Source organism: Mauremys reevesii, linkage group 6 (genome assembly GCF_016161935.1).
Source record: "Mauremys reevesii isolate NIE-2019 linkage group 6, ASM1616193v1, whole genome shotgun sequence".
In the NCBI taxonomy this organism is placed as follows: domain Eukaryota; kingdom Metazoa; phylum Chordata; order Testudines; family Geoemydidae; genus Mauremys; species Mauremys reevesii.
Genome location: NC_052628.1, coordinates 47,278,692 through 47,299,046, shown reverse-complemented (window position 1 = coordinate 47,299,046; position 20,355 = coordinate 47,278,692). Strand labels below are relative to the sequence as shown.

The following is a 20,355-nucleotide window of genomic DNA, read 5'->3' as shown; positions in this document are numbered from 1 at the left end:
TAATCCTACAGATTGCTGTGTGTCTTAACTGATATGTTCAACACGTATCTCTTTATTTTTGCTGTATAGGGAAGGACAGGGTTCAAACCAATGGAACATCTAAAAATTAGCATCATGTACAAGTGTGTGACAAGATATAAACCACAGTGTACTGTGTCCCTGTCTGATTAATAAAACAATGGGATTTTAAAAATGCATACAAAATTAGGGCCAAATCCTACTCTTACTGTAGAAAACCAAACTGTGGGAAGGGGAATGGAGTAGTTAGTAAATAAGTCATTCCTTTCAGGTGGGGAAATCTGTTGCTTAATACAATTTAGAAATCCAGATCTTTCCACAGGCAATGCCTGACACATGATTTTCAACTTCTCCCTTACCAGATCACTGTAGACATCCAATTCCAGTGTCCTAACAGCAGCTCTTCACAATTTGAAATCATTTTACATTGGCTGCCCCATGTATCTGATTCACTCTCCCTCTGAGCAATCACACTGATGCATTTTAACAAATCTATCGCTGCGTGAACAGACAGTGTTTTAAAAAACATATCTTTCCTTGGTATCAACTGTCACCTTGGATCTAAAAAGATAAAAGGAAGTTACACCTTTGCAACATCTTCTGAGAGAGAGTGGGGTTGCATGAGAGTAGTTGTGAACAGAATTTGGTCCAACATCTCTTGACAGAGACTGTGGGCCAAATTCTGCTTTCATGGGCACCAGTGCAACTCCACTGAAGTTCATAGGTATTGTGATGGGTTAAATCACAGAAACCCCCTTGGGAGCTGCCAACTGATGTGCCAGGACTACTTCGCCCCGCTTTCCTGCCCTGTCAGCTTAGGACTTCAGTGCCCTGCCTGGTTTGAGCCAGACTTGCTAGCCCGCTGCAAACCCAGACCAGGTCTGAATCATGTCCCCTAATTGCTGTAGGTTTGACTGAAAGCAGCTAACAGAAATGTTCTTATCTTTAACACTCAGATGCCCAACTCCCAGTGGGGTCTAAACCCCAAATAAATTCTTTTTACCCTGTATAAAGCTTATCCAGGGTAAACTCATAAATTGTTTGCCCTCTATAACACTAATATGCACAGCTGTTTGCCCTCCCCCCGGTATTAATACATACTCTGAGTTAATTAATAAGTAAAAAGTGATTTTATTAAATACAGAAAGTAGAATTTGTGTTTCCAAGTAGTAACAGACAGAACGAAGTGAATTACCAAGTGAAATAAAATAAAACATGCAAATCTAAGCCTAATACAGTAATACAATTGAGTACAGATAAAATCTTACCCTAAGAGATGTTTCAATAAGTTTCTTTCACAGACTGGACGCCTTTCTAGTCTGGGCACAGTCCTTTCCCTGGTACAGCCCTTGTTCCAGCTCAGGTGGTAGCTAGGGGATTTCTCATGATGGCTCTCCACTTTCCTCTGTTCCACCCACTTATATATCTTTTGCATATGGCAGAAATCCTTTGTCCTTCTGGGTCTCCCCCTTAATGGAAAAGCACCAAGTTAAAGATGGATTCCAGTTCAGGTGACACGATCACATGTCACTGTAAGGCTTTGGCTACACTTGCATTTCAAAGCGCTGCCGCGGCAGCGCTTTGAAGCGCTAAGTGTAGTCAAAGTGCCAGCACTGGGAGAAAACTCTCCCAGCGCTGTCCGTACTCCACTTCCCTGTGGGGAATAACGGACAGCGCTGGGAGCGCGGCTCCCAGCGCTGGGGCTTTGACTACACTGGCGCTTTGTAGCGCCGCAATTTGCAGCGCTGCAGAGGGTGTGTTTTCACACCCTGCTGCAGCGCTGCAAATTTGTAAGTGTAGCCAAGCCCTCAGACTTCATTACCCACTTGCCAGCACACACTTATACAGAAAAACTTAGAGATAAAACAGAGCCATCTGCAGTCAATTGTCCTTGTTAATGGGAGTCATCAAGATTCCAAGCCACCATTATTGGCCTACACTTTGCATAATTACAATAGGCCCTCAAAGTTATATTTCATATTTATAGTTTCAGATACAAGAGTGATACATTTATACAAATAGAATAATTGCACTCAGTAGATTATAAGCTTTGTAATGATACCTTACAAGACACCTTTTGCATGAAGCATATTCCAGTTACATTAACATATTTTTATAAAATCATATAAAGTGCAACGTCACAGGTATGCATTAGTGTAACTGAGAGGAGATTGCTGAAAACATACCAATGAAATTAAAAAGTGGGAGAAACTGCCTATGCTCTTCATTAGAAAAGCTGAAATTCTGAAAGGAATAGAGTCTCCAGACTCTATACACCATACACATGTTTCTTTTTAAGTTCTCAGCCTAATTTTTTCACAATTTATTTAATGTGGCTAAAAGAACTCAAGAGTTTCCCACGAGATAGTTAAAAAGGTCTTGGTAAAATGACAGACTAGGTCTACCTGATCTTCTGTTTTACTGTGTAGCCTACCATTTGAGAGACATGGTCAGATGGATTCCTAATATGTAAAGCACTTACTGGTACAATCCACTAGAGCTGTCAAGTAAGGAGGGTCAAACTTTGCCCTTCTTTTATACCCAAACTACTTTCTTTTCAAACTCACCTGTCCCTCTCAAAAGGAACCCTGCTGTTGACTCATCATGGGCTGATCTTAAGAACATAAGACAGCCAAACTTGGTCAGACCAAAGATCCATCTAGCCCAGTATCCTGTCTTCTGACAGTGGTCAGTTCCAGGTGCCCCAGAGGGAATGAACAGAACAGGTAATCATCAAATGATCCATCCCCTGTTGCCCATTCCCAGCTTCTGGCAAACAGAGGCTAGGGACACCATTCCTGCCCATCCTGGCTAATAGCCATTGATGGACCTATCCTCCATGAATTTATCTAGTTCATTTTTGAATCCTGTTATAGTCTTGGACTTCACAACATCCTCTGGCAAGAAGTTCTCTCTGGCCAACTTTCTTCTTTGAAACAACTTACCCTGATGAGTAGGAAAAGAAACTTCAGAAGAAACCTTTGGGAGCAATAGAATATTAAAATATTATTGGATCTTCAGATGATGGTTCCATTATACCAGTGGTGCCCAAACTTTTGTTGCACCCCACCTCCTTACCAGTAATGGAAACTTCCATGCCCCCCTCCATAACTTCACAGTTGGCCAGCAGAGGAGTTTGGGCTGAATGTGGAGGTGGGGGGCAGAACTGGGGATGGGGGAAGAGCTGGGGCTTGAAGTGGAGCTGGCCTGGGTGGAGAGGGAATAAGGGCAGAGCTGGGCTGTGGGTGGAGCAGGGGGCGGAGCGAGGTTGGGAGTGGGGCTGGGAGCAGAGCTATAGCTCACAGTCACAACCAGAGCAGGGCTGGAGCACAGCCCAGGGCCAGAATGGAGCTGGGGACATAGCAGTGCTGGGGGCTGGCCTGAACACCGCCGTGCCTCCCCAAATGTTTCTTCACACCCCTCTAGGGGGCATGCCCTACAGTTTGGGGACCACTGCATTATACCATTTCAAACGTAGATCTAGTCTCCTAGATTCATGTACCCAATTTAACCTTAAAATCAGCTCTTCTATCAAAGAAGTTTCAGTGTATTCCTGAACTTGCTACTCCACACTGAAGGGATTTGTGTCTAAAACTGCTGCTCACCCACTTTTTCCACTGATCAGTCCTACCAGTGCCTTAATGTGATCACACACCTATCCCTCTCATCAATGTAAAACAAAATCTTGAATGACTATTACCTTCCAGGCTGCAGACCATCAACATCACTAATTCAGTGACCACTCACCCACCTTCTTCCCATACAATCTCTGATCTTGCCTGAAAATTGTCCCTACATGGGAAACCATCATCTGCACCCAAATCAGAGGCACTGAATTATCATTATCCCTCCATCAAACTTTGTCTCATTGATCTGAATGAAGAGCACTTCATGCCACTTTATCGTCCCATAATAATGTGTGTTTTATAGACTGAAACTTTCCCCTGAGCAGAGGTCCAGCACAAGGAGTTAGGCACCATCTGTATCCCACTCAGATGTGCTTAATTTTACTGCTGCAGTTTGCCTGTCCTTGCCTCCTCTCTCTCCACTCTTCCCCTTCCAGCCTCTCTGTGATTGCCATTAATATGGCTCTCCCATTTTCCTCCTCTTACTCTTTCCTCCCTCCCCTTGTTGTCCTGTCTTTGCTCTCTTCCAAACAAAGCTATGTCTGATGTTTGGATAAGATTTATTTATACTCTTATATAAGTTGCTTTATATACTTAGTAAGGATGACATGGGAACGTAAAACAGCTGTTCTGAGATTTTATTCCTTTTTTGCTTTTATTAGTTACCCATACACATTGGGTAGATTATTTTTGTATGGATAACATCCACCATCTCATTCTGTGTCTGAATTTTACTTTCAGTAAATTCTGAAAATAAATTCATACCAACAAAAATGGTAGAGCAAGATACAAATCTTCAGAGTTTCACTGAAATGAAACGTCTCCTAGACACACAACATTAATTATTATAGTACTCTCCATTCCTCTTGGTAATCCAGTTTATGGTCCAAAATTTTCAGTTTATTCAGCTCTAGTCTAGTCTAAATCTTTATAAAAGTCTCTTTTACATGTAAATTACAATTGACTATCCCTGCAAAGTATTTTGTAATACTTTGCAAGATGGTGAATATGCTTCAGTTACATTTGCAGTGTTGTTATAGCCATGTTGGTCCCAGGATATGCGAGAGACAAGGTGGGTGAGGTAATATCTTTTATTGGACCAACTTATGTTGGTGGAAGAGATGAGCTTTCGAGCTCAACAAAGAAGAAAAGAGCTCTCTGGAAATCGAGAGCTTGTCTCTTCTACCAACATAAACTGGTCCAATAAAAGACATTATCTCACCCACCATGTCTCTCTCACAAATTACATTGACATTTTGTCTCCATATTCAGTTATTTGACTGAATTATTAAAAAAAGATGCTTGAACAGTTTTGTAATATCTTGAGCGAGTTGAAGTCTCCTGCATATACTTTATTTACAATAAAACAAATAGAAACTATGTATGCAGTGGGGATTACCCTATGACTGGGATTTAAATCTGGAGGCCCCACTGTCTATGTAAAAACCACTCTTGATGATAGGGGGCAACTGTAATTCAGTCAGGTTCATGTAACTCATTGATCCTAGTGGGCAGAATTTAATGAACTGCCAATGCAGAAAGTACAAAGTTGAGAAGGGGGATACAGAACTCCTGAATCCCCCTTCTCTTCTGGTTACAGAGACAGTAATGGGTGCAGTAACATTTTATTGCTGTTCTCCCAACAGGCCCCCCAATGGCAGCAAAGGAGAGACTTGCAGCATCACCACAGCACCATTTAGCTGGCCTTTCTAGCCACAATTTGTTTTGGCTCACAAACAGAATATCTTGTGGTGTCTTTTAATAAATTATTAGTCACTATCAGAACCTAGTCTGGGAAAACTGTTATCCACTTTCAAGATATAAGCTTTCTGTCTTTGACTTTTGGAAGCCAAGGGAAACATTTGATGCCAGATTCTGTCTTTGGATGCACATATGCAACTACCATAGACAGCCTTGGGAGTTTTCATGTGTATCCAAGGGTGGAATTTGGCCCTGGTGTGTTTATTTGCATGCCAGTCCCCAGGACTCATTCAGTTTGGAGCCATTTCATAGCTGTGCTGATTTCTGAACTCAGAGAGCAAACTGAAAAGTGGAAATTTGTCAGGGTTGAAATATTATAGTGTAACAGGTCAGACTCACCCCTGCGGTGCCTCCTGCTGGTGCTTCTGGGAATTAGCTCAGTCCAGTGTTCAGAGCACGCTCTGCAAGCTGGTGATCCACCTGCCTTCAGGCCCCCATGTCCCTCCCTGGACCCAGTGCCCTTTTACATGGGGTGCTGCCCCCTAGCAGTAACCCCTTTCTCTCTGGGTCTCCCCTCCTTGGGGAACCCCCACCCTCTAGCCCCACCTTGCCTCAGTATTGGCTACTGCCAGTCATTGTCTAGCCCCACACTCTGGGGCAGACTGCAGTATCAGCCTACTCATCACAGGCAAAGGGGTTTGGACCTGCTGCCTTGGCCTACCCCTGGGCTGCCCTCTGCAACCCCCAGTACCTGTTAGCCCTTCACTAGGCCACAGCCTGGGGCTTTCTAGGCTGGAGCTCCCCAGCCTTTCCCCAGCCCTGCTTCACTCAGGTATTTAGTCTCAAGCTCCCTGTAGCTAGGCCCTCCTCTCTCTGAAGGCAGAGAGAGACTTCTGGCTTCTCTGGCCTTCTTATAAGGCCCTCTGGCTCAGGTTGGGGCGTGGCCCCAGCTGCAGCCACTTCTCCAATCAGCCCAGCCTAAAGCAGCAGCTCTCAAGCCCTGCCAGGCCACTTTTAAAACCCTCACAGCAGGAGCAGGGTCCACCCTGCTACATATATGCTTTCATTTTCTGTTTACTAATCTGAGACCACCAAACATATGACTTTAATTCAGACTGGAACAGAATAATAGCTTTTAGTACTGAACACAGGACTTTTTGTTCATAGAAGCCTTCAGTTCAGTGTCTGTTTTGGGTCTCAGAATGTTATTCAACACTGGAGAAATCAGTGGAGTTATTCAGGATTTAAACTGGCAAAAGAACTCAGAATGTGGTCCATGATTTTTTAAATCAAAATGTTGTTAAAAGGATTTTTAGCCACAACACTCAGCTGTGGTTCTCTCTTTTGCTCTGGGTTTACATCTATAAATTGATATTTCATGAATTCTCTGTTATTCAGAGATTAATTACTAAACATATGGTGTTAATACAACTGCCTTTTTATTATATATAAATGCTATGGAGTCCATTGTTCCATTCAAAATGTGTATGTTTGCAAAATTGCACACTAAGAATATGCAGATCTGCCTCTTTAATTCCCATATTTGAGAAACCTAATGATCCTACAAAAGTTTTATTCTCAACTCTTTTTTAACTTTGAAGCAGTAAATCAGCTCCCAGAGGTGCTGGAACTGGTGGTACTGAAGTGGTTTTCATTATATACAGGGTTTACAGTTTGGTTCAGTGGCTCTCCGCACTCCCACTATACAACTTTTTCTAGCACCCGTCAACTCCTCTTCTTGTCAAGAGCTGGCCAGCTGTTAAACTAGTTCTGGCGTGATGCCTGCTTTTTTTGGCGCCAGACCATTCAAAAGGCATTAAAATAATGACAGAATTGTGGAATACAGCCCCGTGTTGGGAATAATGCGGAGGCATCCTGCTCCAGCAAGAGCTCCAGGAAGTATTGCAGTTCAGATGCCTCTTGGAGCTTCTGTGGGGCGCTGCTATATCACGACCATAAAGAAGGTATAAGGTGTGCTCCCCTAGGTGGGGCGCCAGCTCTACTGGCTGGTTAAGAGAAGTGGAGAAGTTCACAGTTCATTTGCATTGAGTAGCACTATTAGCAGCATCAGCACCATGGAATCTTCACATTATGCTCTGAGCATAAGCACTCCCATTGTACCTCTGTGAAGGATGCAAGAGGTGCCTTCAGCACCTAAGAAGGGGCCAGGCACAGTCTGGTCCTTTGTATTGAAAAACAGTACAGCAATAATGTGATAGTAACAGATTCCTTTAGCACCTAGAATTGGCTACTGTCATGTGAAAAAAATAAATAAAAAGGAATGTTGTATCTTTAGTGTGAAGCTAATACTGTAGCTTGTACTATAACTCAAGGACAGCCTTGCTATGTTATATTTTTACATGACATTTATATTATAAAATATAAATTTACACCTACCTTTTGTCTTTTTGTTTTACAACGCTAGATTGGTGAATTATTGAGTACTACACACCCTGCCAACAAAGCCAGTTTAACTCTGTTTTGCCCTGAGGAAGGGGATTGGAAAAATTCAAACCTTGACAGACATAACCTTCAAGACTTCATCAACATTAAACTCAACTCAGCATCCATATTGCCTGAAATGGAAGGACTTTCTGAATTCACAGAGTATCTGTCAGAATCAGTAGAAGTGCCATCACCCTTTGACATTTTGGAACCGCCAACATCTGGAGGTTTCTTGAAACTCTCAAAACCCTGCTGTTATATTTTCCCAGGTGGAAGAGGGGACTCTGCATTGTTTGCAGTGAACGGATTCAATATGCTTATTAATGGGGGATCTGAAAGAAAATCTTGCTTCTGGAAACTTATCCGACATTTAGACAGAGTGGATTCCATTCTGCTCACCCACATTGGGGATGATAATCTACCAGGAATCAATAGCATGCTTCAACGAAAGATAGCTGAGTTAGAAGAGGAACAGTCACAAGGTTCTACTACCAACAGTGACTGGATGAAAAATCTGATCTCACCTGATTTAGGAGTTGTATTCCTCAATGTTCCTGAAAATCTGAAAAACTCTGATCCTAATTTTAGGGTAAAAAGAAGCATAGAAGAAGCTTGTTTCACTCTCCAGTATTTAAATAAGTTGTCTATGAAACCAGAACCTCTCTTTAGAAACATAGGAAATATCATTGACCCTATCATTCTGTTTCAAAAAATGGGAGTAGGCAAACTTGAGATGTATGTGCTCAATCCAGTCAAAAACAGCAAAGAGATGCAGTATTTTATGCAGCAGTGGACTAGTACAAGTAAAGATAAAGCTGAATTACTGCTGCCAAATGGTCAGGAAGTAGATATTCCAGTATCCTATTTGACCTCAGTCTCATCACTGATCGTATGGCATCCAGCAAATCCTGCAGAAAAAATAATCAGAGTTTTGTTTCCAGGAAACAGTACCCAGTATAACATACTAGAAGGACTGGAAAAACTCAAACATTTAGATTTCCTTAAACAACCAATGGTTACACAGAAAGACCTTACTGGTAACATACCTAGCCCAGCAGTGAAACAAGCAAAGCTGAAACAGCGAGCAGACAGCAAGGAAAGTCTCAAACCTGCCACAAAGACACTATCAACCAAGACTGTCAGAAAAGAATCTAAAGAAGAAGCATCTGAACCAGCAAAGCCTAGTCCTCCAGAAAAGCCTCAGAAAGTAGAAAGCAAGGAAAAGACTACAGTAAAAAAGGAAAAACCAGCAAAAGCAGAGACAAAACCTTCAGTAACAGAAAAAGATATGGCAGCTAAGGAGGAGCAGCTAGTGAAATCCGAAACTGCTGAAAAACAAGCAGCAGATGTCAAACCAAAAGTTGCAAAGGAGAAGCATGTGAAAAAGGAAGTGAAAGTAAAATCTGAAGAAAAGAGAGAGGAAAAAGAAAAACCAAAGAAAGAGGTTTCTAAGAAAGAGGAGAAAACACCTACCAAGAAAGAGGAAAAACCTAAAAAGGAAGAAATCAAGAAAGAAACAAAAAAGGAAGTGAAAAAGGAAGAGAGAAAAGAGTCTAAAAAAGAATTAAAAAAAGAAACTCCCCAAAAGGAAGCTAAAAAGGAAGCTAAAAAAGAAGAGAAAAAGGAAATTAAAAAGGATGAAAAAGAATCCAAAAAAGACACCAAAAAGCTTCCAAAAGAAACAAAGAAAACACTTGCTCCTTCAACTGAAGCCCGAAAGCCTGTGACAAAACCTAAAGCACAAAAGAAAGAGGAATCTGTTAAAAAGGAAGCTGGGCCTGCTGGAAAACCAAAGGAAAAAGGCAAAATTAAGACTGTAAAGAAAGAGAGCAAGGTCAGTGAAACACAAGCTGCTGTGGCTGCAGTGGGAGCGGTTGCCGCAGCAGCAGTAGCTGCTGGAGTAGTAGCTAATGGAAAAGAACTTGAAGCTGAGAGATCCCTTATGTCTTCACCAGAGGATTTAACAAAAGACTTTGAAGAATTAAAGGCTGAAGAAGTAGAAATAGTAAAGGAAACAAAGCCTCAGGTAGGGTTAATAGAAGGTGAAGGGAAACTAGCTGACTCAGAACAAAAGGAAGCACATGAAATCCAGAAAGAAAAAGTAGATACTGAAGGACCTGCTGACTCTCCTGATGAAGGCATAACGACCACTGAAGCTGAGGGTGAATGTGAACAGACACCTGAAGAGCTGGAGCCTGTAGAAAAGCACAGGGTTGATGACAATGAAAAATTTGAAGATGAAGGAACTGGTTTTGAGGAATCATCTGAAGCAGGTGATTATGAAGAAAAGGCAGAGACTGAGGAGGCTGAGGAACAAGATGAAGATGAGGAAGAAAAAGCAACACTGGGCATCACAAAACAGGATATTGGCGTGGCAAGAGAAATGGGAGAGACTAAAGCTGATAAACATGCTAAAACTAAAGATAAATATGTTGAAAAGGCAGAATCTGAGGCAGGGGATGAGCGAGCTGAAGAAGATATGGAAGAGACAGTTGAAAAGGCAGAAACTGAAGAGACTGAAGAAGAAGCTGAGGAGGAAGACAAAATGGAAGATGTCAGAGATGAAGAGGAAACTGAAAAAGTTGAAGCTGAAGAAGATTATGTTATGGCTGTGGTAGACAAAGCTGCAGAGGCTGGTGAAGTTGAAGATAAATATGGCTTACTCATAATTACACCAACTAAACACTCTGAACCTCAGTCCCCAGCTGTTGAACCAGCATCTTCTATTCATGATGAGACTTTACCTGGGGGTTCAGAAAGTGAAGCAACTGTTTCTGATGAAGAAAATAGAGAAGACCAACATGAGGAATTCACTGCTACTTCAGGTTATACTCAGTCTACCATTGAAATTTCTAGTGAGCCAACACCAATGGATGAAATGTCAACTCCTCGGGATATCATGAGTGATGAAACAAACAATGAAGAAAGTGAATCACCTTCTCAAGAATTTGTAAACATTACTAAGTATGAGACATCACTGTATTCTCAAGAATTTACTAGACCTAAACTCTCTCCACTTCATGATGCTTTCAATGGTTTATCAGAAGGATCAAAAACAGATGCCACAGAAGGTAAAGATTATAATGCTTCAGCTTCTACTCTCTCACCCCCTTCTTCATTAGAGGAAGACAGATTCTGCAAATCTTCCTTTCAAGAAATGTACCATCAAAGAGAAAATGAAATCAAAAGTACTGCTAAATTACAAATCAAAGATACCTTTTCACAGGCATTTGATGAAAAGCATAGCCTAGCTAAGAGTCCAGTTCAGAGTCCATCACCTCCGTCACCAGTTGCTAAAACACCACTAAGTGAACGTAGTGTGAACTTTTCCCTGACTCCCAATGAGATTAAGGCATCAGTTGAACCTGTAGTGCTTGCTGCATTGCCTGACCAACGTCCAGAAGTTATTGAAGAGCACTGTGTCAGCCCTGATGATAAAACATTAGAAGTGGTGTCTCCTGCACAATCTGTTGCTGGTAGTGCAGGACACACACCTTATTATCAGTCTCCCACTGATGAAAAGTCCAGCCGGCTTCCTTCTCAACTCATTGAAAAGGCAACAGAGGCTCCGGTTAGTTTTGAATATAGTGATGCCAAAGATGAGACTGCAAAACCCAGAATAAGCCCTATGGATGAGCCCGTGCCAGACTCAGAATCGCCTATTGAAAAAGTTCTCTCTCCTTTACGAAGTCCACCTTTGATAGGTTCAGAGTCTTCATATGATACATTTTTGACTGCCGATATAAAGTCAACTGCCAGACTGACTGAGAGTCATTTTGAGGAGAAAAGTGAAAAAGAAGAGTCCCCGGTTCAGATAAGCCCAGTTTCTGAAGTCACCTCTGTGGATCTTTTCCAAGGACAGCAAGATGAAAAAAGTATGGCATTTATGCCAGCTAAAGGTTTTGGTCTAGAAAAGAATATGGGGGATATTGAAGCTACCAGTTCTCAGTCTCCACTGGTTTTGGATGAAGGGAAGCTAGCAGGAGATCTCTCTCCTACACAAATAGATATTAGCCAGTTTGGATCCTTTAAAGAAGACACCAAAATGTCAATATCTGAAGGTACAGTCTCTGACAAATCTGCAACTCCTGTTGATGACGTTGTAGCAGAAGACACGTATTCACATATAGAAGGAGTTGCTTCTGTCTCCACAGCCTCTGTTGCTACTAGTTCATTTCCAGAGCCAACTACAGATGATGTTTCTCCTTCTTTACATGCTGAGGTTGGATCACCACATTCTACAGAAGTTGATGATTCTCTTTCTGTATCTGTTGTACAAACACCAACAATTTTTCAGGAAACAGAAATGTCTCCATCTAAAGAAGAATGTCCGAGACCCATGTCAATTTCTCCACCAGATTTTTCACCTAAAACTGCAAAATCAAGAACACCAGTGCAAGAGCACAGATCTCCTGAGCAGTCAACTATGTCAGTAGAATTCAGTCAGGAGTCCCCTGAGCAGTCTTTGGCAATGGACTTTAGTAGACAATCTCCAGAACATCCCACAGTAGGCACTAGCGTACACCATATATCTGAAAATGGACCAACTGAAGTAGATTATAGCCCTTCAGAGATACAGGAACCTACTTTTTCACATAAGATATCACCTGTGGAGCAGACATGTTATACTCAAGAAAAGGATCTTTCAGAGATTATTTCAGTATCTCAGATTGAAGCTTCACCCTCAACTTCATCAGAACATACACCTTCACAGATAGCTTCTCCACTGCAAGAGGAAACTCTCTCAGGTGTCATGTCACCCAGAGATATGCCGCTGCATTCTTCATTTACCTCAGAAAAGATGCAGAGCCTAGGAGAAAAGCTTTCACCAAAGTCTGATTTATCTCCTTTAACTACAAGAGAATCCTCTCCTTTATACTCTCCTAGTTTTTCAGATTCACCTCCTGCGGTCAAAGAAACAACTGCTGCTTGTCACTCACCATCACTATCACTTCATGTGTCCTCAGATAAAATATTTGGTTACCATACTTCAGTAACACATGACACAATACAAGACTCTCTAACAAAACATAGTCCAGAGCCTTTAGCCTCCACAGAAAAAGATGAAGCTGAAAAAATCACCAGGTCAGCTGAGGCCATTAGTTACTCCTATGAGACAACTGGGAAAACCACTAGATCACCAGAGGCCATTAGTTATTCCTATGAGACAACTGGGAAAACCACTAGATCACCAGAGGCCATTAGTTATTCCTATGAGACAACTGGGGAAACCACCAAGTCACCTGAAGCTCCTAGTTATTCCTATGAGGCAGCAGAGAAAACCACTAGATCACCAGAGGCCATTAGTTACTCCTATGAGACAACAGAAAAAACCATCAGGTCACCTGAAGCCATGGATTATTTTTATGAGAGAACTGGAAAAACCACCAGGTCACCTGAGGCTATTAGTTACTCCTACGAGCCAACAGAGAAAACCACCAGGTCACCCGAAGCCATGGATTATTCCTGTGAGAGAACTGGGAAAACCACCAGGTCACTTGAAGCCGTAGAATACTCCTATGAACCAACAGAGAAAACCACCAGGTCACCTGAAGCTGTGGAATACTCCTATGAGAGAACTAGGAAAACCTCCCGGTCACCTGAAGCTGTGGAATACTCCTATGAGAGAACTGGGAAAACCACCCGGTCACCTGAAGCCGTGGATTACTCCTTTGAAACAAGTGGGAAATCAATGAGATCACCTGAGGCTGTTGGTTTTGCCTATGAGACACCTGGGAAAACCACAAGGTCACCTGAGGCTGTTAGTTACTCCTATAAGACAGACGTACATTTTGCTGCAGAAAAATCATCTCTAGCAGAAACCCGTCAAGATGTTGATTTATGCCTTGTGTCTTCCTGTGAATACAAGCATCCCAAAACTGAACTTTCACCCTCATTTATCAACCCGAATCCCCTGGAGTGGTTTGCAAGTGAAGAACAGTCTCAAGAACAAGAAAAGCCATTAACCCAGTCTGGAGGAGCCCAGCCACCTTCAGGAGGAAAACAGCAAGCACGCCAGTGTGACGAAACTCCTCCCACCTCAGTAAGCGAGTCTGCTCCATCTCAGACCGATTCAGATGTTCCCCCAGAGACTGAAGAATGCCCTTCTATTACTGCAGATGCTAACATTGACTCAGAAGATGAATCTGAAACCATTCCAACTGATAAAACAATTACATACAAACATATTGACCCTCCACCAGTCCCAATGCAAGACCGCAGTCCTTCACCCCGGCACCCAGATGTCTCAATGGTAGACCCAGAAGCTTTGCCTGTTGATCAGAATTTAGGCAAACCTTTGAAGAAGGATCTGAAAGAAAAGACAAAAACTAAAAAGCAGGGTACTAAGACCAAGTCTTCCTCACCAGCCAAAAAAAGTGATGGTAAATCAAAGCAGGTGGCTTCACCAAAGCCAGGTGGCTTAAAGGAATCTTTAGACAAAGTTTCCAGAACAGCTTCTCCAAAGAAGAAAGAGTCTGTGGAGAAAGCAGCAAAAAATATCTCTATTCCAGAAGTAAAATCTTCCCGTGTTGAGGAAAAAGATAAGGAGGCCAAGAATGCAACAAATTCCACAACATCAAAGACTGCAAAGACTGCAACTTCAGGTAAGGAAAGATCAGGACCTGTGTATCTCAGGAAAAGATGTGGGGCCAGGCTCTCAGCTGGTATAGTTGAGCTATCTTGATATTTCATCATCTGATAATCTGGCCTGTGAGGTGTGCCTGAGGAAAATCCATGTTTATTAAAAATCTATAGTTTAAGGTTTCACATTTAAATTAATTAAATTCACTGAATCAGCTCTTTAATCTGGAAAAAGCTAATAATGATTTAGGTGTGTTAATTGATATCAAACAATTAGAGAGGCAATGTATGAAATATAGAGTGCAATTATTATTTGTCCAATTTGTTAGCCAGCTGGCTAAGCTGAAAATCGCTATATGAAAATTGCTAAATGAATAGTAAGCAACTATTTTCTTCATTATAAACATAATTTAAACATAAAATTGTAAAGTGAACAAGCCCGTTAATTAGTTTGAGTTGTGTGAGTGTAATAGGAAATTAGATGTGCTTTACTGTTCCAGTGCATTATTCCTTATTAAGTATTCAGAAGACTGGCAGTTATCTAAACATGCACTTCCATGAAGTCTGACTATAATCTAATGATGGTGGTTTACTAAACATATAGGGAGATCATTTCCTACAGAGGTTCCTGTGCATTCAAAGAAGCTGTAAATCCCATTTACAGGGTAGATAGTTGAAAAGGCACAGTTCCCCTGCAGGGCTTACCCTGAGAGCTTGTTGAACTCAAGGATAATCTGTAATACAATGCACTGTATCCTGCAGCTAGGAACTTGTAGAATCTGATATAAAATACTGTGGTTTTCAGTTGTCAGTACAAAAATTATGGTTAAAATGGAAATATCTCTGTATAGATATAGGTAAAATTTAAAAATTCAGATATTGACCAATTTATTGTATGTGGGATTTGATATGCTTTGTTTTATGGGTAAAGTAATTTTTTTCCTGGCTTGATCATGAATCCACGCTTAACTTTGTATTACTTAATTACATTAAAAAAAAATCTTGAGTGGCTTATTATTATCACAACAGAAACAGAACATATTTCTACTAGACTATGTATTTCATCTCATATAAAGAAATTGTACCTTTTTGAGCAAAATCTGTGCTATCTCAGGTTGAGAGAGGAAAGTATAGAAAACCTTCTCCTTCCCGAGTTCACCTGTGCAGAAGCTGCAGAACGAGGATGTGTCCCTAGCAAACCGTCACTGCTCCATCTCTAGCCTCCCTATGTGTATGCTGCTCAACTATCCCTGGCTTCCCAGTGCAGATGAATATTTGGTACATTCTTTTTTGAGCTGCAGTAAAATGAAGTCCATAGCACACTTCATTCCCCACTGAACTTCTGCCTGGTGTCAAGTATGTTCTGAGAACAAAAAAGTCTACAGTGCATGTTGTGCTGGAACAGAAACTAGATTTTTTTTTATGACATAAGATTATGAAATATGCAGCTGCTACTGGAATATTGTGTCCAGGTCTGATGTCTGCACTTCAAGAAGGATGCTGAAAAATTGGAGTGGGTTCAGAGAAGAGGCATGAGTGATTAACGAATTTGAAAACATGCTTTATATTGAAAGACTCAAGGGGCTCAATCTGCTCATTTTAACAAAGAGATGGTTAAGGGGTGACTTGATCACAGGCTGTGAGCACCTACATGGGGAACAGAAATTTGATAACAGAAAGCTCTTTAGTCTAGCAGACAAAGGTGTGACAAGATCCAATGGCAGTAAGTTGATGCCAGGGCTGGCTCTAGGCACCAGCCAAGCAAGTTCGTGCTTGGGGCAGCAGATTCTAAGAGGCAGCATTCCATTCAATCCTAGGGCGGCACAGCCACCCTTTTTTTTTTTTTTGTTCGCCGCTCTGGCTGCCCTGTAGTGGGTGGCGGCGTGGAGGAGGGGAGCGCCCTGCTGGGAGATGACTGCACACTCCGTCTGCCCCAGCCAGTGCCAGGTCTTCAGCAAGCCCGGCAGGAGGGGCCGAGTGGTGAGCGCCCTGGCTGAAGGAAGCCCTGGCTGCCCCCCCCCACCTCCCCTCCGGTCATGTCTGCAGCGCAGGGAGTCCCGCTAGCCGAAAGATTGCACCCTGGCTCTGGCCGCCCTGCAGGGATTTTTTTGTTTGTTTTTTTTTTGCTTGGGGCGTCAAAAAAGCCAGAGCCGGCCCTGGTTGATGCTAGACAAATTTAGACTAGAAATAAGGTACAATTTTGTAACAATGAGGATAATTAGACTTTGGAACAATTTACCAAGGGTTGTGGTGGATTCTCCCTTACTGGAAATTTTTAAATCAAGTTTGGATGCTCTTTTGAAATTATGCTCTAGTTCCAATGACAGCTAATGGACTTGAAGCAGAAATTAATTCAGGGAAATACTATGGCCTGTGTTCAGTAGGAGGTCTGGCTAGATGTTCACAGTGGGCCTCTCTGGCCTTAAAAATCTATGAATTTATGAAAAATATGTTGCATAGGTCACTTAGTACTTTAACTGCACTCTTTGAAACACGCTGAGATTAAAAGAACGGATTTTGTTATTGATCAAGTTATGATTCTCAGCTCATGCCATTATCCTGTGCATGATAATAGCAGTGTCTTTTATAATATTTTTGTTGTAATGTCAAGAATTTACACCTTTTTTCAAATAAAAACCTCTTTTTTGGGACATGTGCATCCTAAGACTTGGTAGCAAAATGAAGCTTTCCCCAAACTTGTTAATATAGGGCCAGATTGTCAAATTTAGGCATATTTAATTGCCTCTACCTAACCTATGTGCATAAACGTTCAGTTGGGTAGCACAGATTAGATGTTTGCACATGCATATAGTTACTTGTAACTGGCCCCATCTACACGAGAGCTGATTTCTGAGTATCTATACCTCCATCAAATCTTTGTGTACATAAATTGTTGGGTGCTCAAATGTATGGGCACAACTGTACATGCTGTCTTTGAAAATTAATCCTACATTTTATTTTGCATACTATTGCAGGAATTTAGAAAAGATTACTTTTGACACGTATATATGCCAACTGTGTTCACTCCTTTCATAAGTCAGGAGAATATAGGGTTGGGCTGAGTTAGAATAAAGAAATGAAAACTAGAGGAAAATCTGTGAAGTTTCCTTCCCTCCACTCTCCATATAAAATAGTCTTTGAGAGGAGATGCTGTCCCTCATACTAACAATCCTCTCCAGTAGGCAACCCTCGGTCTTAAGTGACTACTTCAAAATGTCCCTGTGAGGTTTCTAGTACAAAGTAGTTCAGTGTTTTTAAAGACTATCTTTACTGTACAACTGATATTTTTTTCTGGTCCCCTTGGATGTTCTCTTCAAAAGGTTTTAGTGTGCTCCAAGTTCCTCCCTCCCTTTCTTCTACCTTTGCGTATATATAGTAGGCTCCTGCAAGATACCCCTAGGATATCAACAGTTATCTCCCATCCTTGTCATAATGATGCCTCAAGAGTCGCAAGACAGGTTCCAAACCTGCATACCATAACTGAGTGCCAAATGCTGTTTCCTTTCACACTCAGTCCCGTTGAAGTACCGTAAATGGGACAGTTTGCATGAGTAAAGCAAGCAGAATTGGCCTTGAGTTACAACACTGATGTCTTGAAAAGAAAAAGTGTCAGAGAGTTGTGTTATCAGGCATGCAAGAGAATTCCAAGGTCTAGAAAAAATAATCTCATTAATTGAATGGTAATTCAGTAATCACAGTGACTGGATAATTCTTGAATACTTAATAATGATTGATTGCCCAGACCGGTAATGAATTTTTGTTGTATCAGATAGCTAGTTAAGTTTATTCTGTTCTTTTTCCTCCCAATAAAACATACATATGGGATATAACCAAATTAGAGCATGCCATTAGATATAATAGGATAACAACATAAGGGCATCAGAGTGGAATACAGCAATGGCTGTGTGACGCTGATACTAACTCTAATCCTCTCAAAAAAGAATGTCACCTTAATGGTATAATGGTAGCTAATAAATGTGTGTTTCCACCAATAAGTGACAGGCTTTTATGCTTATTTTAAAAGGATCTGGAAATAGCAAACCAGCAAAATCCACAGCTGTTCCTCCAGGACCTCCAGTGTACTTGGACCTGGTATATATTCCCAACCACAGTAATAGCAAGAATGTCGATGTAGAGTTTTTCAAGAGGGTGAGGTCATCCTACTACGTGGTGAGTGGGAATGATCCTGCAGCTGAAGAACCAAGCAGGGCTGTTCTGGACTCCCTGCTGGAGGGCAAGGCTCAGTGGGGAAGTAACATGCAGGTAGGCTGTCTAACAATATTTCTGTTTGTGAATTAAAATTGTTATGAAAAGCAACCACAGGAAGCAAGAGAAGCTATGGCTGTTGTTTAGAAGAGTGTCCTCTGGTGTACTATATATGAACACTCCCTCATTTCTCTTTTAATAAGAGTGAAATATGTGAAGATCAGGTTTTGGAATCCTCCTAGCCTAGAGGCATGCTGAAAGGTACTTAGAATATCAGGGTTGGAAGGGACCTCAGGAGGTCATCTAGTCCAACCCCCTACTCAAAGGGGGACCAATCCCCAGACAGAGTTTTGCCCTGATCCCTAAATAGCCCTCTGAAGGATTGAACTCACAATCCTGGGTTTAGCAGGCCAATGCTCAAACCACTGAGCTATCCCTCCCCCTAGCCCAAGTGATCTTCACAACAAGAGCAGTCTCAAGGGATTTGGCCAATTTCGGCAACTAAATGTGGATCTAGGTTCTTTTAACGTAGACACCCAAGTTTTTAAAAATGAAGAAATACCATGCTAATATTAGATACTCAAAAATAAAATGTGACATGCTGTGTGTATATGCAAGCACAGCAGCAGATTTTTCAAGGTACATAATGGAACAAGGCTTGCATTAGTATCTGATCCCTAAAAACAGTGTGCTAACTCAATTAAAATCCATTTGATACCTAACGTTATGCTATATTCTGTGGTATCTGCAGGTGGCCTTTGTGCAGAGTAGAATATAATTTATTCATCTTCAGCTTTGGTATTTTCCATTTAGGAGCAGCATGGTGACGTGTAATACAGTAGAACCTCAGAGTTACGAACACCAGCGTTACGAAATGAACAGTCAACCACACACCTCATTTGGAACCAGAAATATGCAATCAGGCTGCAGCGCGCGCACACACACACAAAAACACAGTACAGTACTGTGTTAAACGTAAACTACAAAAAAAGAATGGGAAAACATTTTTTTTTTGCATAGTCAAGTTCCAAAGCTGTATTAAGTCAGCATTCAGTGTCTTCATAACACTGAGGTTTTACTGTATAAAAGGTGTTTGAAGACCCGTTTCAATGATGCAAGAATTCCCCTAAAGACTAACAAACAAACTGTCCTCTCTTGTAAAATTTTCCACACTAGCTGGTGTAATAAACATTCAGTTACAATGTTAATAACATTCTTATTTACAATAAGCCTAAATAGGTTATTTATTTATACCAATTCCTTGTAATTGAGTAGCACAGTTTAGATAAAAGCAGTTTTATTTTTCTTTGTCCAGTTAATTTGATATCCAGCTTCCTTGCCATCATTATTATTTCTAGTGTGGCTGATCTGGTAATATCCAGTTCTTTCTTTCTTTCAATATCGGCTCATTTTCTGAGTGCCCAATCTGTGTCACCAAAATAAATATCAGAGAGGACAGGGACCTTTTTGTGCTCTTCATGTGGGGAAAAACGTTGAGGAATAGTGGTCATACCTTTGGCAGTTCAAATGAATAAAAATATTAAACACAGTTTTATTAAAATGTTGCCTCCAGTGCCATCCTGTTAAAGTTCTCCTTTCCTACAGAAAAGGCGACTCTTTCCAGCTTTTTTATAAAACAGGAACTCAACATTATTTAATGGAATTTACTCAGCATACCAGGAAATCCGTGAAGAGAAGGATACATTTTAAGGAACAAGATTGTACTCATTGGAATTATTATTAATATTAGTCATGTTTATTGCAGTATTTCCTAAGG

At 41.3% G+C, this 20,355-nt stretch overlaps 1 protein-coding gene across 1 annotated transcript in view; it reads left to right on the top strand.

The window, feature by feature from the left end:
* The window catches only part of MAP1B (microtubule associated protein 1B), a 108,186-nt gene that overhangs the window by 82,562 nt on the left and 5,269 nt on the right, over positions 1-20,355 (top strand). The window contains exons 5-6 of the mRNA XM_039543857.1: positions 7,771-14,395; positions 18,397-18,635. Of these exons, the coding sequence (XP_039399791.1) occupies positions 7,771-14,395; positions 18,397-18,635 (6,864 nt within the window). The remainder of the gene's footprint in view (positions 1-7,770; positions 14,396-18,396; positions 18,636-20,355) is intronic.